Below are 22,811 nucleotides of genomic sequence, written 5' to 3' on the forward strand. Positions count from 1 at the left end.
GTGAGATCTATGGTCTGAGTTTGTACTTTTTTTGCGGTTCTGTGCAGGGGAGGTGGTTGACGTGCCGTTGGCCCCGCTCTCCTCCTCTTCTTTGGGTTCTACCTTCACCACCGGCTTCTTCTCCGCAGTCTCCATTGGTTCTTGCTTTGGCTCTGCCCCATCTGGCTCCTCCTTCTTCACCAGCGGAGGTTTGGTTTCCTCATCCTGCAATGTGAGAACAACAAAGATTAAAGATACTAAAACGTGATTTTAGAGCTGTAAACTAAATTATATGGCTGGCCTAATGATGAAACACAATGCTGATGTTAATATATTGACCCTGACAGCAAATTTAAGATACATATACGATAAGATGACAACTTTATTGTCCTTTAAATTTAAATTTAGTTAAAAAAAATGCATTTCATGGGTTGAAACATGTCATCTGCTGTTTAAAAATCAACCCTTAGAATTTATGACATTTTCAATATATAACGCAGTGGGGTGAACTATTTCATCGTAGTGAGTCCAATTAATTTACTGGTTCAAACAGAATGAGTGTGGTACTGGTAGGCTGTGATGGACGGAGGCTGCAGTGGTAACCAGAGGGCCAAAGAACAAATGTTTACTAATCTGATCTAATTATTTAATCGGATATAAATTTTGTCAAGCATCTAGCTGTAACTTTATTTTTATTCCTTGCCTAAACCTTACTACCGTACCTATTAACTTATCCTCAACTTAACCACTGGCCACTCTTTCCTAATCTTAACCTCACCCAGCCAGTATTCATTCACAAACTAGCCAACTACTCCTATTACCACTTATGGGTGATTTTATTTTTTTATTTTGAAGATGTAACATGTGACCATGTGTGGCAGAACAAGCATTTACGCTTTTGGCCCATTATCTCTTGGCTCCTGTGCCGGATTCGAACCCAGGACATTGCAATTATGTGGTAGGCGCCTTAGCCTACTGATCCACCACAACACCCCAAATGTCGCTATATTGTGACAGATCGCACACATGATCTAATGATCCCCTGTGCAGTGATGACCCCATGACTACGTAGTATCACGTACATACCTCCATTTTTAAGTCGGAAGGTTGCCTCTTCCCAGAGCGGCTGTCCTCGTCCTCCTCTTCTATCTCAGGTTTGGACTCGGCGCTGCTCGTGTCGGGGAGAGCCTGCTGGGAGCTGACCTCAGCCACAGAGCCTGGGGTGGGCACTCGGTTGTCTATACTGGCAGCTGCCTGGGACAACTGAAGGGAGAAATGGACTTTGTCAATTTGATCCTAGACCAATACGATCATAATACTTCTACCATATTAATTCAATCTTAATGACTGAGAAACCAATTAACTATTGATTGTGAAACAATCATCCTCTCAATAAAATCAGGTACATATAGTCATTATTTCCATTTAATAGCCCTTAAAAAAACAAGCTTAGTCAGAAGTGCACTGAGGTGTTTTAATATAAGCTGGCAAAGGCATAAGAGAGCGGAAGTGTCTTTAGTTTATCTCACCGGTGTGCTGGGGTGCTGTGCCTGCACCGAGGGGGGCTGCTGCATCTGGCTGGGGGGTTCGGCCTGGGTCTGCAGGGGCGTGAGCGGCTGGGAGGGGGCGGGTGGCGTGCCCAGGGCTGAGGGGGGGCGGGGAGGGAAGCCACTGGGTACGTGGGTCGGGGTGGAGGCGGGGGTGGAGGGCTGGCTCTGCGGGGGAGCATGGTGCTGCTGGAGCTGCTGCTGAGGCTGCAGGCTAGCAGAGGCGTTGGGTGGAGGGGTGGCGCGCCGTGTGGGCGGGGCTACAGGTCCACAGGGCAGCTGGGGACCCAGGGAGCCCAGTGCATTCAGGGGGAGGTTAGAGTTCTGCTGCTGCTGCTGCTGCTGCTGCTGCTGCTGCTGCTGCTGCTGGAGAGGAGAGAAATGCACAGTTAGCATTTCACAGTTAGCATAACGTATGTACCACACACCATTCCCATAGCAGCCCACATGCTCACACACACAACAGTTAGCATAACGTATGTACCACACACCATTCCCATAGCAGCCCACATGCTCACACACACGTCGTCATTCTCCTCACCTGTGTGACAGCGGCCTGTGCTGTGGGCTGGCCGAGGCCTACATTCACGTTCATTGGTCCACCTGCTGCTGCAGAGAACTGGACCTGTGGCAGGAACTGGCCCTGGTTGGTCGGCTGGGCCACCATGTTATTAGCATGAGGGCTCATCATGCCCTGGGCCTGAGGCATCCTGGACGGGGACATGCCCATCTAGAAAAGGGAAGAGATGGAAGAAAAATGCAAATCATGATGAGAATTGACATAACACTGAACGCCCGCCAAAGTTAAATAAACTGCATCACCACTACAATATGTCCTGGAAAGGCCCGTGGCATAACTTACAAATAAACAGTGCTCTGGATCAAAACAACGCTGCATGGCAGCACATCAAAAGCAGACTAGTAACATTAAATGGCTCTAATCCAGACCAAAAGCTCTGTCAGCGCTTCAGTAGAGACTGCTCGTTGACAGCCGGGCAGCCAGCTCATGAATGGACCAGGACCTTTACAGATGTCAACATGGTGAGAGGGCAAGGGCCGGACAAGAGGGCAAGGGCAAGGGCCGGACAAGAGGGCAAGGGCAAGGGCAAGGGCCAGACAAGTAGGCAAAGATAGTTTGGCATTTCACAGCCAATGGATGGGGAAAAGGGGAGGAGAGAGCCAAAGAAGGGCAGAGAGGAAGGACAGAAAGAAAAAGAGCAGCCAAGGATAAAAACTAAAGCTGCGTTCACACCAAACGCGATTTCGCAAATTCGTGCGGCAAGATTACATACAAAGTGAATGCAAACAAGGCGAGCAGAGTTGTTGAGCACTGGGTAGCCTGTTGCCTCACAGAAAGAAGGTACCGGGTTTGAACCCCGGTCCGTCCCAGGTCCTTTCTGTGTAGAGTTTGCATGCTCTCCTCCAGTTTCCTCCCCCATCAAAGACATGTACATGTATGTTAGGGTTAATACTCCTGTCAGTTCCCCTGACCAAGGCACTGACAATCGAAATGGAGTTGGTCCCCGGGCGCTGCACTGCGGCTGCCCACTGCTCCTAGTTCTAGGAAGGTTCCTCGTAGAGGATGGGTCAAATGCAGAGGATGAATTTCCCCACAGGAACAAGAAAAGGTAACTTAACCGATGCCATTTCGCCCGGGCGGCGCAAATGACGTGTTATTCACCTCAGCTGCCATTCACGCGAGTTGACATCTTTCAACGGGTGCGAAGAATTTGCACGGTCAAACTCGAGCGAGAAATGTGATTTTTGCGATTGGTGTGAACATACAGTTAGATGTTGACCAAGAGGGAATCAGGAAAATGGGCGAGAGAAATAGGGTGTTAGAGAAACAACAGGGTAGTAAGGTGAGAGGAAAGAAGAGGAGAAGATAGAGATCTCACCGGTGGTACGGAGCTCATGTTCATCTGCTGTGGGTGGTTCATGGGGGAGGCAGCACGTGGGCCCATGGACGCCTGAGACATCTGCACGTTCTGCATTGCCATGGTGTTAAACTGATTGAGTCCTGTGGACGGAGGGACAGACACACAGAGAGACACACACACACAGACACACACACTTACTTATAGGCCTGTTTACTGTACTTGGAAGCAGTGTTGGGCAAGTTACTTTCAAAATGTAATATACTACATATTACTAGTTACTTTCATTTGAAAGTAATAAGTTACTTTACAATATTACTGTCTGTGTAGAGTAACTCATTACTTGTTATTACACTACTTTTGCATTACTTTCACCAAAATAACAGCAGTACCAGAATGACATCGCCGCCCAGGAACATCCAGAAAAAAATAATTTCAACTGTCTTGAAGTCAGTGTAAACTTTTTTTTTTTTAATTCGAAATGTTATCCTTTTCCTTTCTTATTGTCATCTATAGTAGTTATTTGGATAAACACACACGATTTGATTAGGAAATGATTGTATCTTTATTTAAATATGTGATTTGATTTAAAAAAAAAGAAGAAGAGTAACAACATTTTTTACTTGCGTTACTTAAAGTAACTGGTATAATATTACTGAAATGAAATCCTATTGGTAATAAGTTATATTACAGAGTTACTGCTAAAAGTAATATACCGGTATTACACGTAATATGTTACTTTTCTAATGAGTTGCCCCCAACACTGCTTGGGTGTAATTTAATATTCCATGTGTAAATGAGAGATGGCCACTGAAGCAGATAACTTCCGCAGCATTCGATTGGTTGCTCGGAGGAGGAGCTAAATTGATTGGTAAGAAAGCAGAGGGGAGCACACATACCTTGAGAGACCTGCATACGGTTCATGATCTGATTTGGCACGTTGGGCATCATAGGCACAGGTCCATCTGAGAGAGGACGGGATACAACAGCATTCATGCACAAGTTGCTATACAGCTACAGTCATGAAATGAAGTCCCATTACTTTGACTTCCTGGGAAAACACGTATCTTTAATGGTGACCTCATGCTGCACTAGTAGGCATAAATATACATTTCTAATCGAGAAAACTTCAAATGAAAAAATTGGTTTAGACATTTGGTCTGATCCCTCACTGTATTTTTTTTTTTTGCAAATAAAAAAATAAAAAATAAAAATGTTAACTCATTGAATGCCAATGACGACAGCTGTCGTCAATTCAAATACTGACGTAGAGTACCAAAGACGACGATTGTCGTCAATTGCGTTTTTTGACGGTGGGACGTGGATCAATCCCTGATACATCTCTGGTACAACTATTGTAGCTATTGGAGGTCTATAACCTATTTTACAGAACCCTTAGGTGGCGACAGTGCTCTCCACATAACAGAAAGGCAAGGAAAAAACAAAGAAGAAGTCGTTATGGAAACGGAAATCGCATCGCATCCGTATGCATCGATATGCTGAAGCACGTTACTGCAGCTGTGCCTGCAGCAGCCAATCTGCTCCCACAATTGAGCCGCTCCGTGTCGGTTGCGACAGCACATCCGCACATCCGCACCGTGGAGTTGTTATTATTCTCAACTGGAAGCATCGTTGCCGGTGACAAACACACGCGGAACGCTATAAAAAAACTGGATGTTGCGCACCCTTCACTGTGCGCACAGCAAACTCAGCAGAGAGCCACCACAGACAGGAGGAGGAGTGTGCAGTTGAGGCGAGGCGAGGCGGGGCGGGGCGGGGCGGGGGGGGGGGGGGGGGGGGGGGGGGGCACGCAGAGCAGCACGCAACACCCAGACAGACCCAGGCAGCAGGACAGGATTGACAAACGCAAGCCAGAATATCCGATGCCAACCAGCAGCAAATCAAGACCAGCAAGAAGCTGCAACCAGCAGCGCACGCAGGGGCCAGCGCTGCTGGTTGTAGCTAAAAATATTATTCTGCCAAACAAAATTCCCTGGCCTAAACTGTTTTATTGAAGGAAATTATTTTTGAGGTGTGACTACATTAGAAAAGATTAGCTTCAGAGTCAGTGATGTGCTTGAAATGTTTAATTTCACAAAAGGCCAATTATCTCAGCTTCTAGAAAAAAATTGCTGTTTTTGGATGAATCAAGCTATCTTCTCCGGCTCATAACTAAAGAACGGAAAATAGGATCAATAAACTTTTTTTTGCAGATGATAGAATAGAGTCTCATCGTTCTTTGTGCGTGTTCAGTGTTTACATAGTAATATCACACAATATTCTGTGGGCCTCGAGAAATCACTGAAAACGCTCTGAAACTCTGGCACTGGGAGCGTCCGTTCTCCAAAAGTGGCTGGCACTCAATGAGTTAATATTAAAAAAACAAGTGTGTATCCACTGCATCTGGTTGTGACCCGGAGTGTGTTGGCTACTAACTGGGAGGTCGGACAGCCTGTCCCGGGCCCATGGCGTTGGGCTGGGCCATGCCAGGCTGCTGGGGCCCGACTGGGCCCACCATGCCAGGCTGTTTCTGCAGCCGCGAGCGCCTCTTCTCCTCCAGTTCCTTCTGGATCTTGTAGATCTTCTCTGCCAGGAAGTGGTAGTACTCATCCTAGGGAGTGGAGAAGAAATAATGGGCACAAATTATTTCCCCCCCAATATATATATATATATATATATTTTAATAGAGCAGTACACAAACAAGACAAAACAAACAGGCTCAGGCACAGGAAAAGAAAAGACAAATTACTTATTTTTAAACAGAATTATACTGGATCACTTTCTTTTCCCAATCTTTACTTTCTGCTGTAAAAAACATTCCCTGCTCTCGTGCCGACATGAGGAAGACCTTCAAAATAAAGACGCAATCAAAGCAGATTGTCTACTCCTGTTCTAATGCTGCCATGAAGACTATAAGCGATGATGAGTATTAAATATGTTACCCTGCTGTTAGCCGACTCGTACATGTCCCCCTCCACCTTGCGCGCGTACGCCACCAGGTTCTCCATTCGCCGGTCCTTCAGTGCTGCAGGGTCTGGGGTGGGGAATATGGCTTGTACTCTGCAGAGAGAGGAGATTTGACTTTGTTATTATTATTATTTGATTGAACCTTTATTTAACCAGGCAAATCAATTAAGAACAAATTCTTATTTACAATGACGGCCTGGCAAGAGACAAAGCCTCTTGAAGGGAGGCGGGGGGGCTGAAAAAAGAAACCAGGTTAAATGTTTAAAAGGGCAACAGTACATAAACCATCTAAACACTTCCACACAAACAGATAATGGTAGTGGTACACATACGGCATTTCCGACATACTGTAGCTAAATGACAGCAGCATGCGGATATTTACAAACCCAACTAGCAGCACAGCGATAGTAAGAAGTTAAAAGGACAAAGGGACTAGGGCTGTCACTTTTTATTCGAAATTCGAATTTAACTTTGAATGTGGGGGAGGAGGGGCATGTTCGAATGTAATTTGCCATATTCGATTTTTATTTATTTATTAATTATTTATTTATTTTTAATTAACCAAAATTAACCAACTGCTGCTTGCTGGTAATGTTAATCCCATGTCAGAAAAAGTCTCCAGATTTGTCGCGTTAGTCTCTTCTGAGAAAGATTGTCTCCAGGGTCTGAAAAGTTGTCTCGAGTTGGATGCAGCCAAGTTTGTGAGGCAGTGTTGTGACTGTGAGCGTCCAAGCGAACACAGCAGCGGAGAGGAGCTGACTGACTGGACCATGAGGACAGCTGAGGATTTTTTTTTATATTCTTTTAATATTTTATATTATATTACCGGTATATATATTTATACGATGTAACCGGCAGGCGCGGACTGCATAATCGGGCACGTCGGGCCGATGCCCGGTGGCCTGGCCTGCAAAAAATAAATAAAAATAAAAATAATTAATTAACCAAAACACTTTGAATATATTCGAACATTTTGCGGGCAATTCGAAGTTCGCTCGAACTTTATTTTGGGAGAAAGTGACAGCCCTAAAAGGGACACACATCCAAATATACCAATCAAGCAATATACAGTCATAACATTTGCAGCATATATTCCACTTACATAAACTCACGACAACAAGCAGAACAGTAGAAGAAGAACAGAAAACAAAGAGTAGCACACATGCATTAATTGTGCGTTCCTTTATCGCAAAATAACTGGGATGTGGAGGCGAAATGACGTGACATCCGTTTTGTTAGCGCTCCAATTGCAGAAAACTAGAGCTGGGAAGTTCACTGTTCACTGGTCAGATCCAGTCGCTAGCCAGGCTAGCCATTGTTAGCAATAACAATTGACAACATGGCATTTCGCGGCATTTTGCGCATACAAACACTGCAGCCTCATGTCCACACAGATAGCAGTTAGGCAGTGTTGTGTTAACAGCTGATTTAATGAGACACAAACAAAACAGAAGTGCTAAACAACATTACTATGATTAGAACTACTGTTGTTGCGCAGAGCAGCCATCTTGGATTTTTGAGGTCGGGGCTGCTGAGGCTCCTACGACTTTGGAATGGGAAATTCCAGCTCTGGTGACGTCACCGCCCAGCTCATGACATTTGAAGTCGTAAGATTACCAGTTCCCAGTTATAAAGGAATGCACGATAAGACAGACGAGCGGGAGGCAAAAAGCAAAGATAGCAGTGGGAGGGGCAACATGAAAGGGACAGACACCAATCAGCCAACAGACAGGGAGGGGGTTGGGGGTGTTACTGGGTTGAGAAACAGTTGCAGGAGTCAGTGAGGATGTCCATTGAATGCTGACTTCAGGCATAAAAGTGTTCAGTTTGAGTGTTTTCTGTAGGTTGTCCCAGTCACTGGCAGCAGCAGCCCTGAACGAGCTTTGACCAAGTACAGTGTTTGTTTTTGGACTCTTTAGGAGGATGTGTTGAGCAGAGCGAGTATTGTAAGCGCTAGATGCCATTTGCAACAGGTGACACGGGTAGGGGGAGAGATGAAGAGATGGAGAGGAAAATGAAATGCAGAATCCACCGATGACTTGGTATGGCGAGGTAGAATGTGTTTAGGTAGATGAAAGCCTGAGGCTTCTTCGTACGTCTCGGTTTAGTTGTTGCGACTTACAGTTTGTGCACCAGGTGGGTGCGCAGGTCCTGAGTGACGTGCTCGTGCCAGTTCTTCCTCACCCCGGTGGCAGAGAGAGGGGTGGCAGTGGGAAGGTTCCCCATGCCTCCCGCCACGGACCCATCCGGCATCAGCTGACTGGAGGGGAGAGAGGAGGTCAGTGTGTTATGAACTGCAAAGTCATGCTTTCATTCACTCCAACTGGGGGATATGGTAACTTAATTTGGTATAGACCTTATTCAATTGACATCACTCACGTACGCACGCCCACTGCCGCCATGTTCTCGACATAGCGCTGCAGCTCTTGTGACAACCTATGTGAGAGCAGCGTTTATCGGGAAAGCTAGCCGCCGTTAGCGTTACCTGCATCGTTCCAATTGTGTTCGGATGGTGACCTGCGTTAGGCATGGCTGTAGTAATGACAGCAATAAAGTCCCCGTGGTTTGTTTCTATCTCTACCATCCTCAGACGTGAAGGGAGCGAGACTGAGGATATGTCAGCAGCACAGGAGATGTGTGGATAGTTAGGACAGGTCAAACTTTCTGACAGCTCCTCACAGCAAAGTCTGTTCACCTCGTTTTTTCTTTTGTTTATTATTACAGGCATTAACGGCTGCATACAAACAACAACTCTGGTTTTTTTATTGCTGTCATCACTATCGCTATTTTGTAATGGAACAGAAACGACAATAAGGCCGTTACTATAGTTGTCAGCTGCAGGACGGTATGTCAACAATATGGCGCTGTCTGGGGTTAGCGAATAAGGTCTATAGCGCTGCTCTAAGATGAACTCTTTCTCAAAGAGCGTTCTTGTGTCCTCCATGATGGCTTTGACATCATATCTGATGGTTAAAGTACAAAGAACACGTAAAAGATCCTGAAAGTTTACTGATGGTGGAGCCAGCACCAAGCTTCATGTTCTCCAGCACAGAGCCAGTGGACAGTCTCCAGCACAGAGCCAGTGGACACTCTCCAGCACAGAGCCAGTGGACAGTCTCCAGCACAGAGCCAGTGGACGGTCTCCAGCACAGAGCCAGTGGACAGTCTCCAGCACAGAGCCAGTGGACAGTCTCCAGCACAGAGCCAGTGGACAGTCTCCAGCACAGAGCCAGTGGACAGTCTCCAGCACAGAGCCAGTGGACAGTCTCCAGCACAGAGCCAGTTGACAGTCTCCAGCACAGAGCCAGTGGACACTGGACAGTCTCCAGCACAGAGCCAGTGGACAGTCTCCAGCAGAGAGCCAGTGGACACTGGACAGTCTCCAGCACAGAGCCAGTGGACAGTCTCCAGCACAGAGCCAGTGGACAGTCTCCAGCACAGAGCCAGTGGACAGTCTCCAGCACAGAGCCAGTGGACACTGGACAGTCTCCAGCACAGAGCCAGTGGACACTGGACAGTCTCCAGCACAGAGCCAGTGGACAGTCTCCAGCAGAGAGCCAGTGGACAGTCTCCAGCACAGAGCCAGTGGACACTGGACAGTCTCCAGCAGAGAGCCAGTGGACAGTCTCCAGCACAGAGCCAGTGGACAGTCTCCAGCACAGAGCCAGTGGACAGTCTACAGCACAGAGCCAGTGGACACTGGACAGTCTCCAGCACAGAGCCAGTGGACACTGGACAGTCTACAGCACAGAGCCAGTGGACACTGGACAGTCTACAGCACAGAGCCAGTGGACAGTCTCCAGCACAGAGCCAGTGGACACTGGACAGTCTACAGCACAGAGCCAGTGGACACTGGACAGTCTACAGCACAGAGCCAGTGGACACTGGACAGTCTACAGCACAGAGCCAGTGGACACTGGACAGTCTACAGCACAGAGCCAGTGGACACTGGACAGTCTACAGCACAGAGCCACTGGACACTGGACAGTCTACAGCACAGAGCCAGCGCAGCATCAAACACACAACCCATCTGAAAGTGTAAAGATGTGTTCCCTCCGGTTACTTTCTTAACAAGTTTGTTCTGCCCAAGACAACTTGGGAAGAACATTCCCCACATGGAAAAAACTATCGTCTTGGCATTCTTGGATTTAATAATCACAACATGTTTACAAAATGCTTCACAATCAAGACAGAAGCAAGGTTATACAAGAAAAGAAGAGGACGGTGTTAAAGATAAAGCCAGAGCCATATGGGTGGGAGTCGGGGTACAAACAAACCCTGGTGGTTATGGTAATATTACAGCAATTAAAGCACCATAGAGGGGGGGATGGTAGAAGGAGACACATCATTAAAGAAAAGCATATCTGTAGAAATAGGTCTTAAGAAGTGATTTAAAATGATGACATTGACTCTGGCAGCCTGAATGTCTCAGAAGAAGACATTCAGAAGAGTAGGTGTCCTGTAGACAAACAGGTCTGCTGTATGTAGTATGCTGCAAGGAAGGACGAGTGGACTCACTTGCTGAGTGTGGAAGGTAGAGAGGAATCGGAGTGCATGCCAGCCTGGTCTGAAGACGCGACACCCATGCCTCCTGCCATCTGGCTCATCTGATTAGTGCCTGATAAACATCAAGCAAAGGGATGAGACACAGACAGAAACAAGTAGAGCAGTAGCAGATATATGTGGTTGAAATGGATGATATCATTAAAGGGGGACTGACCCCCCCAGATTTCTTGCAAAACGGTATTCTACTTGATTTGAAAACTCTGCAGGCAAGATGGCCGCCTATACTCCCTTCTGTACCCTGGCAGAATAAACTATCATAAGTTGGCCAATAAGTATGTAAGATACTAAACAAAACAAATTGTAATGTCTTTATTTGTTGTAGAATGCAGAGGACATGTAACTGTTTAGTTAAACTCGCATTCCAAGAATATTGTATTTACTGCACTGCTCTAAAGTTAACGTAAGTGACTCGAGACTGTTTCGTCCTGAAACCCACTCGCTCTGCGCCAGAACACAATCGATTTGGGGGTGGAACACGCCACCAGTGCCCAGAACTGTCAAATCAAATCATCGACAGAGACGCTATGGCCCGCCTCCCAGTATTTTCATTGTATCAGAGATAGAGAACGATAAATGATCAATACAGCCACGTTATAAACAAAAACTAACGCTGGTGATCGGTATGGAAACAGTGTTACTCGAAATGGTTAAAAGTTATATCAATTTGGCCATTCAGTGGCGTTTTACTGCCATGTAACATAACTAACTAGCGGCTAATATTAGCCACAGTAGGCGATTACCCATAGATGCACTGCTCTTAAAGGGCTCGCGCCGCGTGAACTACAGTAATAATCACATGGGGGGAAAAAAAACAATTTCTCACATGAGTGGAGCACGCGCAAATACCACCGTGATGTCACGATGTACCAAATCTCCCATTCATTTGAGGGCACACAAAAAAGCAGGTTTGAACCCATAGAGGGAACTTATGCTGCTGAAATGATAGGGGTTTGTAAAATTGTAACAGATTGGTCTCAAATGTGGAGATTTTGACCAGAATCCTTCACATACCACCCCAAAAGCCATATATATTGGTTAAAAGCTGAAAAAAGTGTTTTGGGGGTAAGTTACACTTTAAATAGGATATGCAGTGAAAAGTTTGAGCAGCAGTGTCTATATTGTAAGCACAGCACATAAGCTTCTATACCCACACAGCTTTGCACAGCCGGCTTGGTAACACCCTCCCCCTGCCCATCATCATCACTTTAAAGGACTGCACCTTAAACCTTTTGTTGATTGTCTTTCTATATTGTTTTTGTCTTCTACTTTTGATGTGACCTTCCCTTGCATACTTGCACTAAGTCAAATTCCTTGTACAGTATGTAATCTGATTACTGACTGTGGAGATTAAAGTGAATCTGAAAAACCTCCTAGTGAAGTCCATTACTTTAGTTGTGTCCCCTACCTAGTGTGTTGAGGTTCCGCAGCTGTTGGTGCTGGGGGCCCTGGGTGTTCTGCAGGGCGGGACCCTGTCCCTGGACATGGCCAGGGGACTGGTTCCCGTAGGGCAGGCCCAGGGCAGCGTAGGCCCTCTGCATGGAGCTCGGGTCGATGTGCGTGGCAGCGCTGTTGATGGCCGTGGCGCTGGGTTGGCCCAGCCCCACCGTGCCGATGGCGCTCTGCACGCCGGGCCCAGGAGAACTCAGCATGGCTGCCGGTGAAAAGAAGAGAGGGGGAAGTAAGTAAGAGGTTTGGAAAGATTCAGAAAAAAATAATTATATTAACACATTCACTGCCAGCCGTTTTTTTTTTTACTGTAGGTAGCTTCTGCCAAAGGGTTTTTTTGAGGATTCTGGCTCATCTTTCAAGACCCGAGGATTATTTTCTGTTAGGATTTTGTGAACACAAAATATCTCAAAAGAACTAATAGAATGTGTGCTTGTTGTGAGTTAGTAGTTATGTGGGCATTAGCAGTTGAATACAGCATGGTTTCAGCATCTGAAAATTTAAGCTGAGATAAATGGCTTTTTGTGAAATTCGATAGAACAGTCACTTTAACCATTCATTTTTGGCATCAGTAAGACGTCAGACATCTAAACAATAGTTTTGAACAGTAATTTCCTCCATAACAGCAGGAAACCCCCCTCTCTTTCAAACTCCTCCCTCCGTGTGTGTTCTCCTCCTTCCTCCGTGGCTCTGCAGCGGGCGTGTCACAAGCGAGTTGCTGCTGCTGCTGCTGCCTGTCTGCTGGCGGCCGCTCTTTGGGCGAGTCTGGATGGGCTCGCTCGTTTCTTGGGGTTTCGTTTGAGAGCTTTGATGAAGCTTTTGCGATTCTGGTCTTATTTATGCTCCGTGTTTTTTTTTTTGACGAGATATCTCGTCCACGGCAGTCAACCGTTGGTTTCTGCTTGACGAGATATCTCGTCCACGGCAGTGAACGTGTTAAAAGTAAAATTAAATTAAATTTGTGCCCAGAGCTGGTGGAGTAGTTAAGCTGAGTCTGAAGCAACACGTGTGCCTCTGCTGGTTAACCTTCTCTCCAATGTCTCCCTCTGTGGTTTCCCACTGTATGTATGTATGTATGTGTGTGTGTGTGTGTGTGTGTGTGTGTGTGTGTGTGTGTATATGTATATATATATATATATATATATATATATATATATATATATATATATATGCATACATATACATATATATATACATATAGATACTATACATATACACATATATAAACATATACTACATATACATATATATTATATAAAATAATTAAGGTGAGTGAACTTTCCACTTGTAATTTGAATATCATTAAATATATTATTATTATTGTTGTTAATAATAATAATAATAATAACTTTATTTGTATAGCACCTTTAAAATCAGAGTTTAGACAGACAAAATAAAAGCAGAATACTCAAATTATTAACTGAAATAATAAAACAATAATAAACAGGGGTTAAATTCTGTAGGAGAACAGAGGTGGAAAATCGCAAACAAAGTAAACAATGTTATAATTGTAGGATGAAAACCAAAATGAATATAATGGTAGAATAAAAGTAAGATCAAATTGAGATATAGCGTTAAGAAAGAAGATATTCCTCACAGCTATGCTGTTGTAGTTCTAAACTTCTCTCAGTGCATCTCAGTCTGAGATCCCTGCACTGCTCCCTGCTGTGTTGAGTGCTGACAGCGAGCATGCTGCTTCTGTGGGGGATTTAAATCTGTCATAGGGCCTTTGGCCAATCAGAGAGCAGGCTGTCCCAGGGCCCTGCCCCCACTGATAGCAGAGCCACAGAGACCCTCCCCTGGGTGTCAGATTACAGGCCCAGCCTTTCTAGAGGAATCCTCTCCGCTGCTCTGCGAGCCAGCACAGAGCTGTGGCAGGGCAAACCGCCTGCAGGGGGCACAATTTCATGCCGAGCCACACGGACAAGAGACTGAAGTTCACTTGCTGAGTGGACTGCCCTCCAATTACGCTGCTTTGTTCAATAGTTTACCGTTCTTTAAGGGACTTCCTTTTCAAAAATAACCTCAAATATGTGGATGAAAAAGCACCACATGTCTGCCCTAGGAACCATGTATACAGTTCTGTCATTACAATTGTTTTAACTGTAAGCTTAGTCCACATGTTTCCCAAGAGCTTCTGATGCACATTTGACAAGCGTAAAAAGAGCGCAGGTTGAAGTAGTGATGGTGGTGCTAACTCACGCTGCTGGTTCCTCTTGTCACTGGCGTTCTTCAGAGGCAGGCAGACGGGACAGTCCTGCCGCGTGCAGTTCTTCCAGTGGGAGATGATCTGTCTGGATGATGCACAGTGAGCCACTGGAGGGGAACAGAAGAAGAGAGGCAGAGTGAGGGGCGCGCTGACCAGACGTTCAGCAGGATCCGACAAGGTACCAGAGGAGGATATAGGGTGACAATGAAGACTCTCACTCTGATCAATAAATCAAGTGAATGAAGACAAGACTTGGGACTACAAAATGACTTGATAAGATGGCTCAAAACAGCACCATGTCAAATTCAAATACATAGCAGTTAGCATACATAGAAAAAACAAAACAAAACGAAACGAAACAACGGGTAGAATGTGCTAACAGCTATGTAAAAGCAATTGAGTCTATGTTATAAAACCATAAACAGCCAACAGATCCAATGCTATGACACATCCTACCACTTACCATGAGCTTAAAGCAACATTACCAGTATGAATATCAGAGGTGAAACTTAGGTCATTGACCTCTGGGGGACCACTTTTATGTCTATAGCTGTCAGGAGGAAGCTGCTAACCACCTAGGCAGACAAGGAAATGGAGACGAGAGCCACTCCACTGTTTACGTTTGGAATAAGCACCACGACAGAGGTTTTAAACAAGATTTAAATGGATGTCTGCTGATGTTCTCAGTCACTGGGACGTTTGGGACTGAATGGCTCAAGTGGCTCGACTCTCTCGACTCTAGTACTACTAGTAAAGAGAGACTCCAAAGCACAGCGCTGAGCAGATTGGTGCTTTTATAAAAACCGTGGCTAAAGATGATTGAAATCTAAAATTCATGCAAATCATTTTCAATTCATGCTAATTAATTAACTGATGATTTGCCACATAGCGATCCACCAATCCTTGCTTAGCATCCGTCTACTTCCTCCTACATGTTGCTCTCCGACAATTAGTTGTGCATCATTTTCTGGCTATCACGATTTCCGGCGATCGCATTTATGCTTCAAAAACCAAAAACCCGTTCAAAAATCCCAACTTTGAGACGATGGAACCCAGCGCAATGCTAATGACCGGGGTCGCCTACAAAAACACGCCACGCAGCAGCACTCTATTCCCACAGTTACAACAGAGCCTCCGACATCGTACTGAGAGTTTGGCTCATGTACTCATCCGTCACTGATGTGTAGCACCTAGCACATCGAAGGTTGTAGTGAGTTGGGTTTCCAGGGGTGGGTAGGGGGAGTGGCTAGGTATATGTGGACATTGGGGGAGGGGTCAGGGTCAGGAAAGGGGGGCGGGGCTAGAGAAAAGGGGATGTTGCTAGGGGTATTAAGGTCGTAGAGAGTTAAGGTGCGTTCACACAGAGATATTTATTTTTCGCTCTGTCGCTCAAGTCAACCCTTTGGAATCGCTCTGTCGCTCTGTTTAAATTGCTCATCAACAGGCACACGAAATGACGGACATGTGGGGGATATAACGTTACGCAATGTCATGCTGTTTGTCCACTACGAGCCACCATCATTGTTTACAAGCTAAGCCTATCAGCGTGCTCCTAATGCGAGCTGCGCATACCGGTAGTACAGACTTCACTTCATGTCAGCTGTCAGCCTGTCAATGTGGTTTGTTGCCACACAATAAACCAGCGGTTTGTTCCAAGCCAGAGTGATCCTTGACTCGCTCTCACACGGCAGCCAATCAGCATTGAACAGCGAGCGACTGATGCCAGCGTATTTTCGCTGGAGTTGGAATATTTCATCTTGAGCGACGAGCGTATTTTCTCCCTATCGCTCTGTCTCTGCCGCTCGGACGCCCAGCGATTATTCTCCCAGGCGAATATACGCTCAATCGCTCGTTTGCATTGACTTTGTATGTAAACTCGACGCCAGCGACAAACCTTAATAGGTCGGTGTGAACGCACCTTTAGGGGGAGTAGCTGGGGGGGGGACGCGGGCCTTGGCGGAGGTCTGCGCTGTCCCGACTAGTGCACTTCTCGTTTTACTTTATTTCATTTTTATTCCCAGGCCCCGCAAAAACAAATGAGAGAAGGCGTGGCCTGACTCACCCTGGCAGGACTTGCCGGCCTGGCAGTGCGTCATGTGGTTGAGGACGTTCTTCATGGTGCGGCAGTGCGGCAGGGCGCAGGCCCTCAGCTCCCCGTTGGCCTGCTCTCTCCGCTGGCACTTGTGTGCGTGCAGCAGCAGGACCAGCTGCTGCTGGATCAGTTTGCGCTTCTCGGGGTCGGCCGTGGGCCCTGCCCCCGCCGACACGCCGCCGCCTACCCCCACCATGCCCACCGACTGCTGCATCTGGGCCTGGAGATGGAGAGCGTGCACATATTAGACGTTCAGGTTGTAAATCCAAAAGGAACCAGTACATATCACGCATAAGAGGAATACATAAGATATGATTAAGGCAGGAGATGAGAGGTCTGTGTAAAGTGGAGGCAAGTCTAGAGAAGTTAAGGAACCGGTGAACATCTCCACAGGGACTGAAAAGGCCAAGATGATTGGTAAAGCACCATGTATTTTTATTTTGCCTGTCTCATGCTCTCAGATATGTCCCCTTGCTTGTGAGATTATATGGAATTGACTGGAATTCAAAGCAACAAGTATCAGATCAACCAAGCCATAAAAGACCTGTGGATCATCATCCATCTGTAGATGGATGATGAGGAAGATAACCAAAGGCTGAATTGTAAAGAAAAAGGACATTGTGCTTCAGCTTTTTTTGAATGCTTTATTTTCCATCTTGCTGTGAAATGTAAATGCAAGTTTGCAAAATGTCAAATGTAAATGCAAGTTTGTTACCCTGTTTACTTTAAATAAATAATACATAATAAATAATAGAGCCTTAAAAGCATTAAAAAAATGCCTTAAAAAATGTGTGATAGACAACTTTAGGGCACGTTGTTGAGCAGCAATCCCCCCACCCTCCAGGTCCCCGGCTGGCAACTACTTTCACCCAGCTGGACATTGTATGCACTCGTGGAAAACCCTGTGACATCTCACACACACAACTTCAAAAGATAATTTCAGTCAAATGAGAGAGAACAAACTGTATATAACATGTAGGAAATCCATCTTTTTAGCTTTTACAAATATAAAAAGGACCGGCACTACTTCCTGTCTTCGCTAAGTCTCTTTCCTGTTCCTCGGTGAGATTTGCATGCTGCCCACTGGCCCTGTGTTTACTATATGTCTGGAAAGAATATCCCTCTCCCTGCTGCACAGTTAGTATCAATGCTTTACAATATTTTGAGTGGGCAGCCTTATAACAAATGTTTCGCCTGCATGAATTTCATAGCACCTTCTGAAACTCATAAACTGTGTTCAATATGTATCTGTACAACCATGGAGGGTGTGTAGAAGGAAAAACACTAGAAATTTAAGAGGGGAACCACTTTTAATACAAAAAGGAAAACAATTGAAGCTAAGAGGTGCCAGGATCAAATGCATAATGTATCCAGCTGAAACAGCCTAAAGAGCACACATACTGTATAGCCATATTTACTGTTCCACTGCTTTTGTAGGGCCATGTGATTTCTGCTAAATGGATAAAAAACGGACGGAATCATGGAATTTGGTAATAAAAATGGAATCAACTGTAAAACATGGAATATTGCAACATTTTCCATCATTTGGCAAGAATTGATAAAAGGCCTAATTATCAAAATCAAAAGTAGATCTAATTATTGTAGTACTAGTAACCTAAATGATTTCATAATAGTAAAATAGGCCTAGAGAAACGATTCCATTGTCGAGGTTTGTGGTGTTTTGAGAGGGGGGGATCAGTCTTGCGTGGGACCCTTAAAGTCGAGCTGAACCCAAAAATGACTTTTCTTTTCTTTTAGTTCAAATACCTGGGTATGCAGTGCACCTATTTAATAATGTATGCAAAAAGAAAATCACAAAAATCGAATTTCTTTAGTTTTTCACACTTTTTCACATCAAAAGTTCATTTTTCAAGATGTCATTGATAACAGTAATCTACAGTTTGCTGACGTCACCTAGTGCTATCAAATTTCTACCCCATTTCAACCAATCATATCACGACATGGCAGCTGTCAATCAAATCTTCATTTCAGGATAATTTTCTCTTCCAAAAGAAAGAGAAAATGCCGCCTAGTGCCTGTCATCTGGCAGAATTCCTATCCCATAAACTAAATACTAACTTGGCCAATTATATGAAACATGAACAAAAAACAAAAACGGTAATGTCTAAGAACGCAAAGAAATGTAACTGGCTCGTTAAAACGCGTATTCCAGGGATATCGTATTTACAGCAGCGATAAAGGCACGCTTGAGAGCCTGCTGGTTGTCAGGGGTCGCACCTCGGAGATTCCAGGCCGACAGGCTGCACTCTCCACTCGCCAAGCAGCTGGCTGCCTGCGGCTCGCTGAGCTCCACTCAGCCACTAACCTTGCGTCAGCAGGCTCTTCCCGAGGAGAGCGCCACAACACGCTGAATCCCACTCGATTTGGAGGCCGAACACTCCAGGATTGACCAAAGCCCAATCCAGTCCCCAGAATTGTCAAATAAAATCATCGACATATTACTATGACCCGCCTCTCAACCTGTGATCGAAATGAACCGGAACGGAATGCAATAGCGCGGGCGTCAGAGACTGAAAACAAATCTTGTCTGAGATGACAGGGTTGAGAGGTGGAGCATATAGGGTGTCGATGATTTGATTTGACTGATTCTGGGGACTGGCTTTGGCATTGGCCAATCCTGGCGTGTTGCACCCCCAAATCGAGTGGGATTCAGCGTGTTGTCATGCTATGCGAGTGGGATCCGCGGAGTACCAGGCAGCCACCTGCTTCGTGCGGAGCGAGCGGACAATCCGATGCATGGGTGCTGCCCGCGCGCCTGGAATCTCCGAGGGGCGACCCCTGACAACCACGCTCTCAAGCGCGCGCCTTTTACGCTATTTCTGTAAATACGATATTCCTGGAATGCGCGTTTTAACGAGCCAGTTACATTTCTTTGCATTCTTAGAGATTATTGTTTTTTGTTCATGTTTCATACAATTGGCCATGTTAGTAGTTAGTTTATGGGATAGGAATTCTGCCAGATGACAGGCACTATGCGCCATTTTCTACTTCCTTTGGAAGAGAAAATTATCCTGAAATGAAGATTTGATTGACAGCTGCCATGTCGTGATATGATTGGTTGAAATGGGGTAGAAATTTGATAGTACTAGGTGACGTCAGCAAACTGTAGATTACTGTTATCAATGAAATCTTGAAAAATGAACTTTTGATGTGAAAAAGTGTGAAAAACTAAAGAAATTAGATTTTTGTGATTCTTTTTTGCATACATTATTAAATAGGTGCACTGCATACCCAGGTATTTGAACTAAAAGAAAAGAAAAGTCATTTTTGGGTTCAGCTCGACTTTAAACGGCTTCGTAATGTAGCTACTTCTAATCGAGAACATGTCTGATAAAAAGTTGCAAATGGCTCTGGCTTTGTCAGCACTTGTCTGGTCTGTTGCTTATGGGAGAAAGGAAGACGTGAAGGTGAAACAGCACTAAATGGTTGATATCAGGCAGCGAGAGGCTCGAGGGACTTTCCAAAAGCACGTCGTCGTAAAAAATATCTGTGCTTTGGAATTATCAGATGGGATGAATTTGGAAAATGGGCAGAGCGTTTTGAGTGCCCTCGCTCCTGTTTCGCTACCCTTGACCAGCCAATCAGAGTGATTTCTCTACCCCTGACCAGCCAATCAGAGTGATTTCTCTACCCCTGACCAGCCAATCAGAGTGATTTCTCTACCCCTGACCAGACAATCAGAGTGATTTTTCTCACCAACGACCCAACGCCGATAAGCCGCCGTCAAAGCACACTAGCGGGACACGCCGCAAATATTCGAGCAACAGACGCCCAGACATGGCCGACAGTCGACTGTTGGCTCGGTGTGTCTGGGGCTTTACGTCACCCCATAACTTGGTATTCACTTTGATCAACATGTCAAACAGGCTTTCTTTTCAGCTGTGGCTGACAGACATGGTCTCGGTTATACATATGGAGAGACTCCAGTTCCTGAGGACCAATTCATGTAGGAAATTCACAATCATCTGGGACCCATTTCTAGCCTACTTAGATGAGGTTAAGAACGACAAGTAACTTGCTCAACTGACTTCTCATGGACCACATTTCTTACAAGCACATGGGAACTTGATGCGGCTGGTAGCGCCATTTTGTAATATTAATGTTGGTATATGTATGTTTTGTTTGTTTTTTGTCTGAGCCTGTTTTTTTTCTATGTTCTGAAAATTATAAAATAAAATATGGGGGGGGGGGGGGGGGGCATGTCAAACAGGCTGCCTGAGAGAGCAAAGTCATATATACATACATATTAGGGCTGGGTTAAAAAAATCGATATATCGATATTGAATCGATATTCATGTGAAGGAACAAGTATCGATACATAAATCCCAGTATCGATCTTTTAAAACGCATTTTTTTTTTTTTTTATAAACATAGGCTATAATATTATAGGCTGTGTGTGGTAGTTAAAACAGTTTCAAGTTGACGTTTATTTATGTTTGTAGTTGAAACAAAAACATAAATACTGTAGGCTACATGTGCATTGTGCATGCACCATGAGCCAGATGTACAGACCTCAAATCTGTTTGCACTATAATGTTTGTGAACTGGAAATGTTCATGAGCTGTATTTTATTTTATTTTATTTACAAAGCATTTATACTTTATGAAACACTGTTTACAACATGCTGCTGTTCAATGATTCTGTTGTATAGTGGACAATAAATTTGTTTGGGTTCTCACAGAAGACTGTAAAGAAAGAGACAGAAGACTGTAAAGAAAGATAAGACGTTGAATGACTATGTTGGTCATGTTTAAATAAAAAAGAATTACATGATGTAACTGCTTGCTTTATTGTCAATTCTTAATGTAAATATTAATATTTTTTAATAATGTACCAGGTTAGAGGGTTCCTTGTACAATTTACAGCATTAGGTCTTTGAGAATTTCTTCCATTATCAAAGCAAAACTGGTATTGTAACTAAAATATCGATATCGAATCGTATCGGAAATCGTATCGACTTGGGACCTTGTGTATCGGGATGTCAGTGGCGATACCCAGCCCTAATATATATCCTAACCCCTAAACTAAACAGAATTTGGGGGAAAAATTAAATGAACTTGGGGAAAAATTAAACGGATTTCATATGGCCCCTACAATTATTGGCACGCATTTTTATTAATTTTATTTCATTATCTTTCAATGCATCTGGCATGCCAATGTAGGTGTACAATGTAAGGCGCAACAGGCAGGTGGAACAGGGTGTGGATGTGGTCACATTTGGCCCAGAAGCTGACATTTTCTTTTCTTTCCCTGTGATTAACCTGAAACGAAAGAGGCCGATGACACTCACCAGGTTCGGCACACTCCCAGCTCCCTTCAGCTCTGTGGGGAATTGGGGCAGGTTGTTGGGAAGGCCCGTCTTGTTCTGGAGCTGCTGGGAGTTGACCCCCGCTGACCCCATCTGCTGCACCCCAGCCTGACCATACTGCTGGCCAAATGGAGCTCCAGACATCCCCATCTACAGAGCAGACAGGACAGAGGGTGGTCAGAGAGGACTTACCGTAAATTCCGGACTATAAGGCGCACCGGTATATAAGCCGCAGCACCAAAATTGACTGTTTTTTACATATATAAGCCGCACCGGACTATAAGCCGCGGGTGTTTTGATGTTTAATTACCATATGAAAGGGTTCGTGCACAGAGAGGAATGTCGTGAAAGAGATGGCTGTTTGGGGAAGCTCCCATTTATTAACATTTCAACAAAACAAAACAAAAGTCAGGTCACTAATCCCCAGACAAAATCACACAACAATAGGCTATATGTGCAGCAAACGGCTGTAACCAGAGAAGTCAAGTCACTAATCCTCGTCTTCCTCTTCTTCCTGCGTACTGAAACCACCAAAGTCCTCATCTTCAGTGTCGGAAACGAACAGGTTCAGGGTGGCTTCGTCAACCACTCTCCTCTCTCCTTCATTGTCACTCAAAACCAACGAACTCCTCTTCGTCACTGTCGGCATCGAACAGCCTCTGAAGCCTCTGACGGCCCTCAGCGCCAGCTGTGGCGGCGTCATCCTCTTCATCCCGCAGCAGTCCAGCGTTTTGGAACCCGTTGGTGATTGTGGATGTTTTCACACTCCTATAATATTCCGTGATCTTCCTTTGTGTGA

At 45.1% G+C, this 22,811-nt stretch overlaps 1 protein-coding gene across 1 annotated transcript in view; it reads right to left on the reverse strand.

The window, feature by feature from the left end:
* The window catches only part of crebbpb (CREB binding lysine acetyltransferase b), a gene marked incomplete at its 5' end in the record, with an annotated part of 86,138 nt that overhangs the window by 12,394 nt on the left and 50,933 nt on the right, over positions 1-22,811 (reverse strand). The window contains 14 exons of the mRNA XM_083649853.1: positions 27-204; positions 1,066-1,242; positions 1,509-1,874; positions 2,068-2,256; positions 3,425-3,546; positions 4,303-4,368; positions 5,840-6,014; positions 6,346-6,463; positions 8,493-8,630; positions 10,889-10,988; positions 12,342-12,587; positions 14,585-14,698; positions 16,654-16,903; positions 21,995-22,162. Coding sequence (XP_083505979.1) covers positions 27-204; positions 1,066-1,242; positions 1,509-1,874; positions 2,068-2,256; positions 3,425-3,546; positions 4,303-4,368; positions 5,840-6,014; positions 6,346-6,463; positions 8,493-8,630; positions 10,889-10,988; positions 12,342-12,587; positions 14,585-14,698; positions 16,654-16,903; positions 21,995-22,162 — 2,407 coding nt within the window. The remainder of the gene's footprint in view (positions 1-26; positions 205-1,065; positions 1,243-1,508; positions 1,875-2,067; positions 2,257-3,424; positions 3,547-4,302; positions 4,369-5,839; positions 6,015-6,345; positions 6,464-8,492; positions 8,631-10,888; positions 10,989-12,341; positions 12,588-14,584; positions 14,699-16,653; positions 16,904-21,994; positions 22,163-22,811) is intronic.

Source organism: Poromitra crassiceps (assembly GCF_964638095.1).
Source record: "Poromitra crassiceps genome assembly, chromosome: 13".
Lineage (NCBI taxonomy): Eukaryota > Metazoa > Chordata > Actinopteri > Beryciformes > Melamphaidae > Poromitra > Poromitra crassiceps.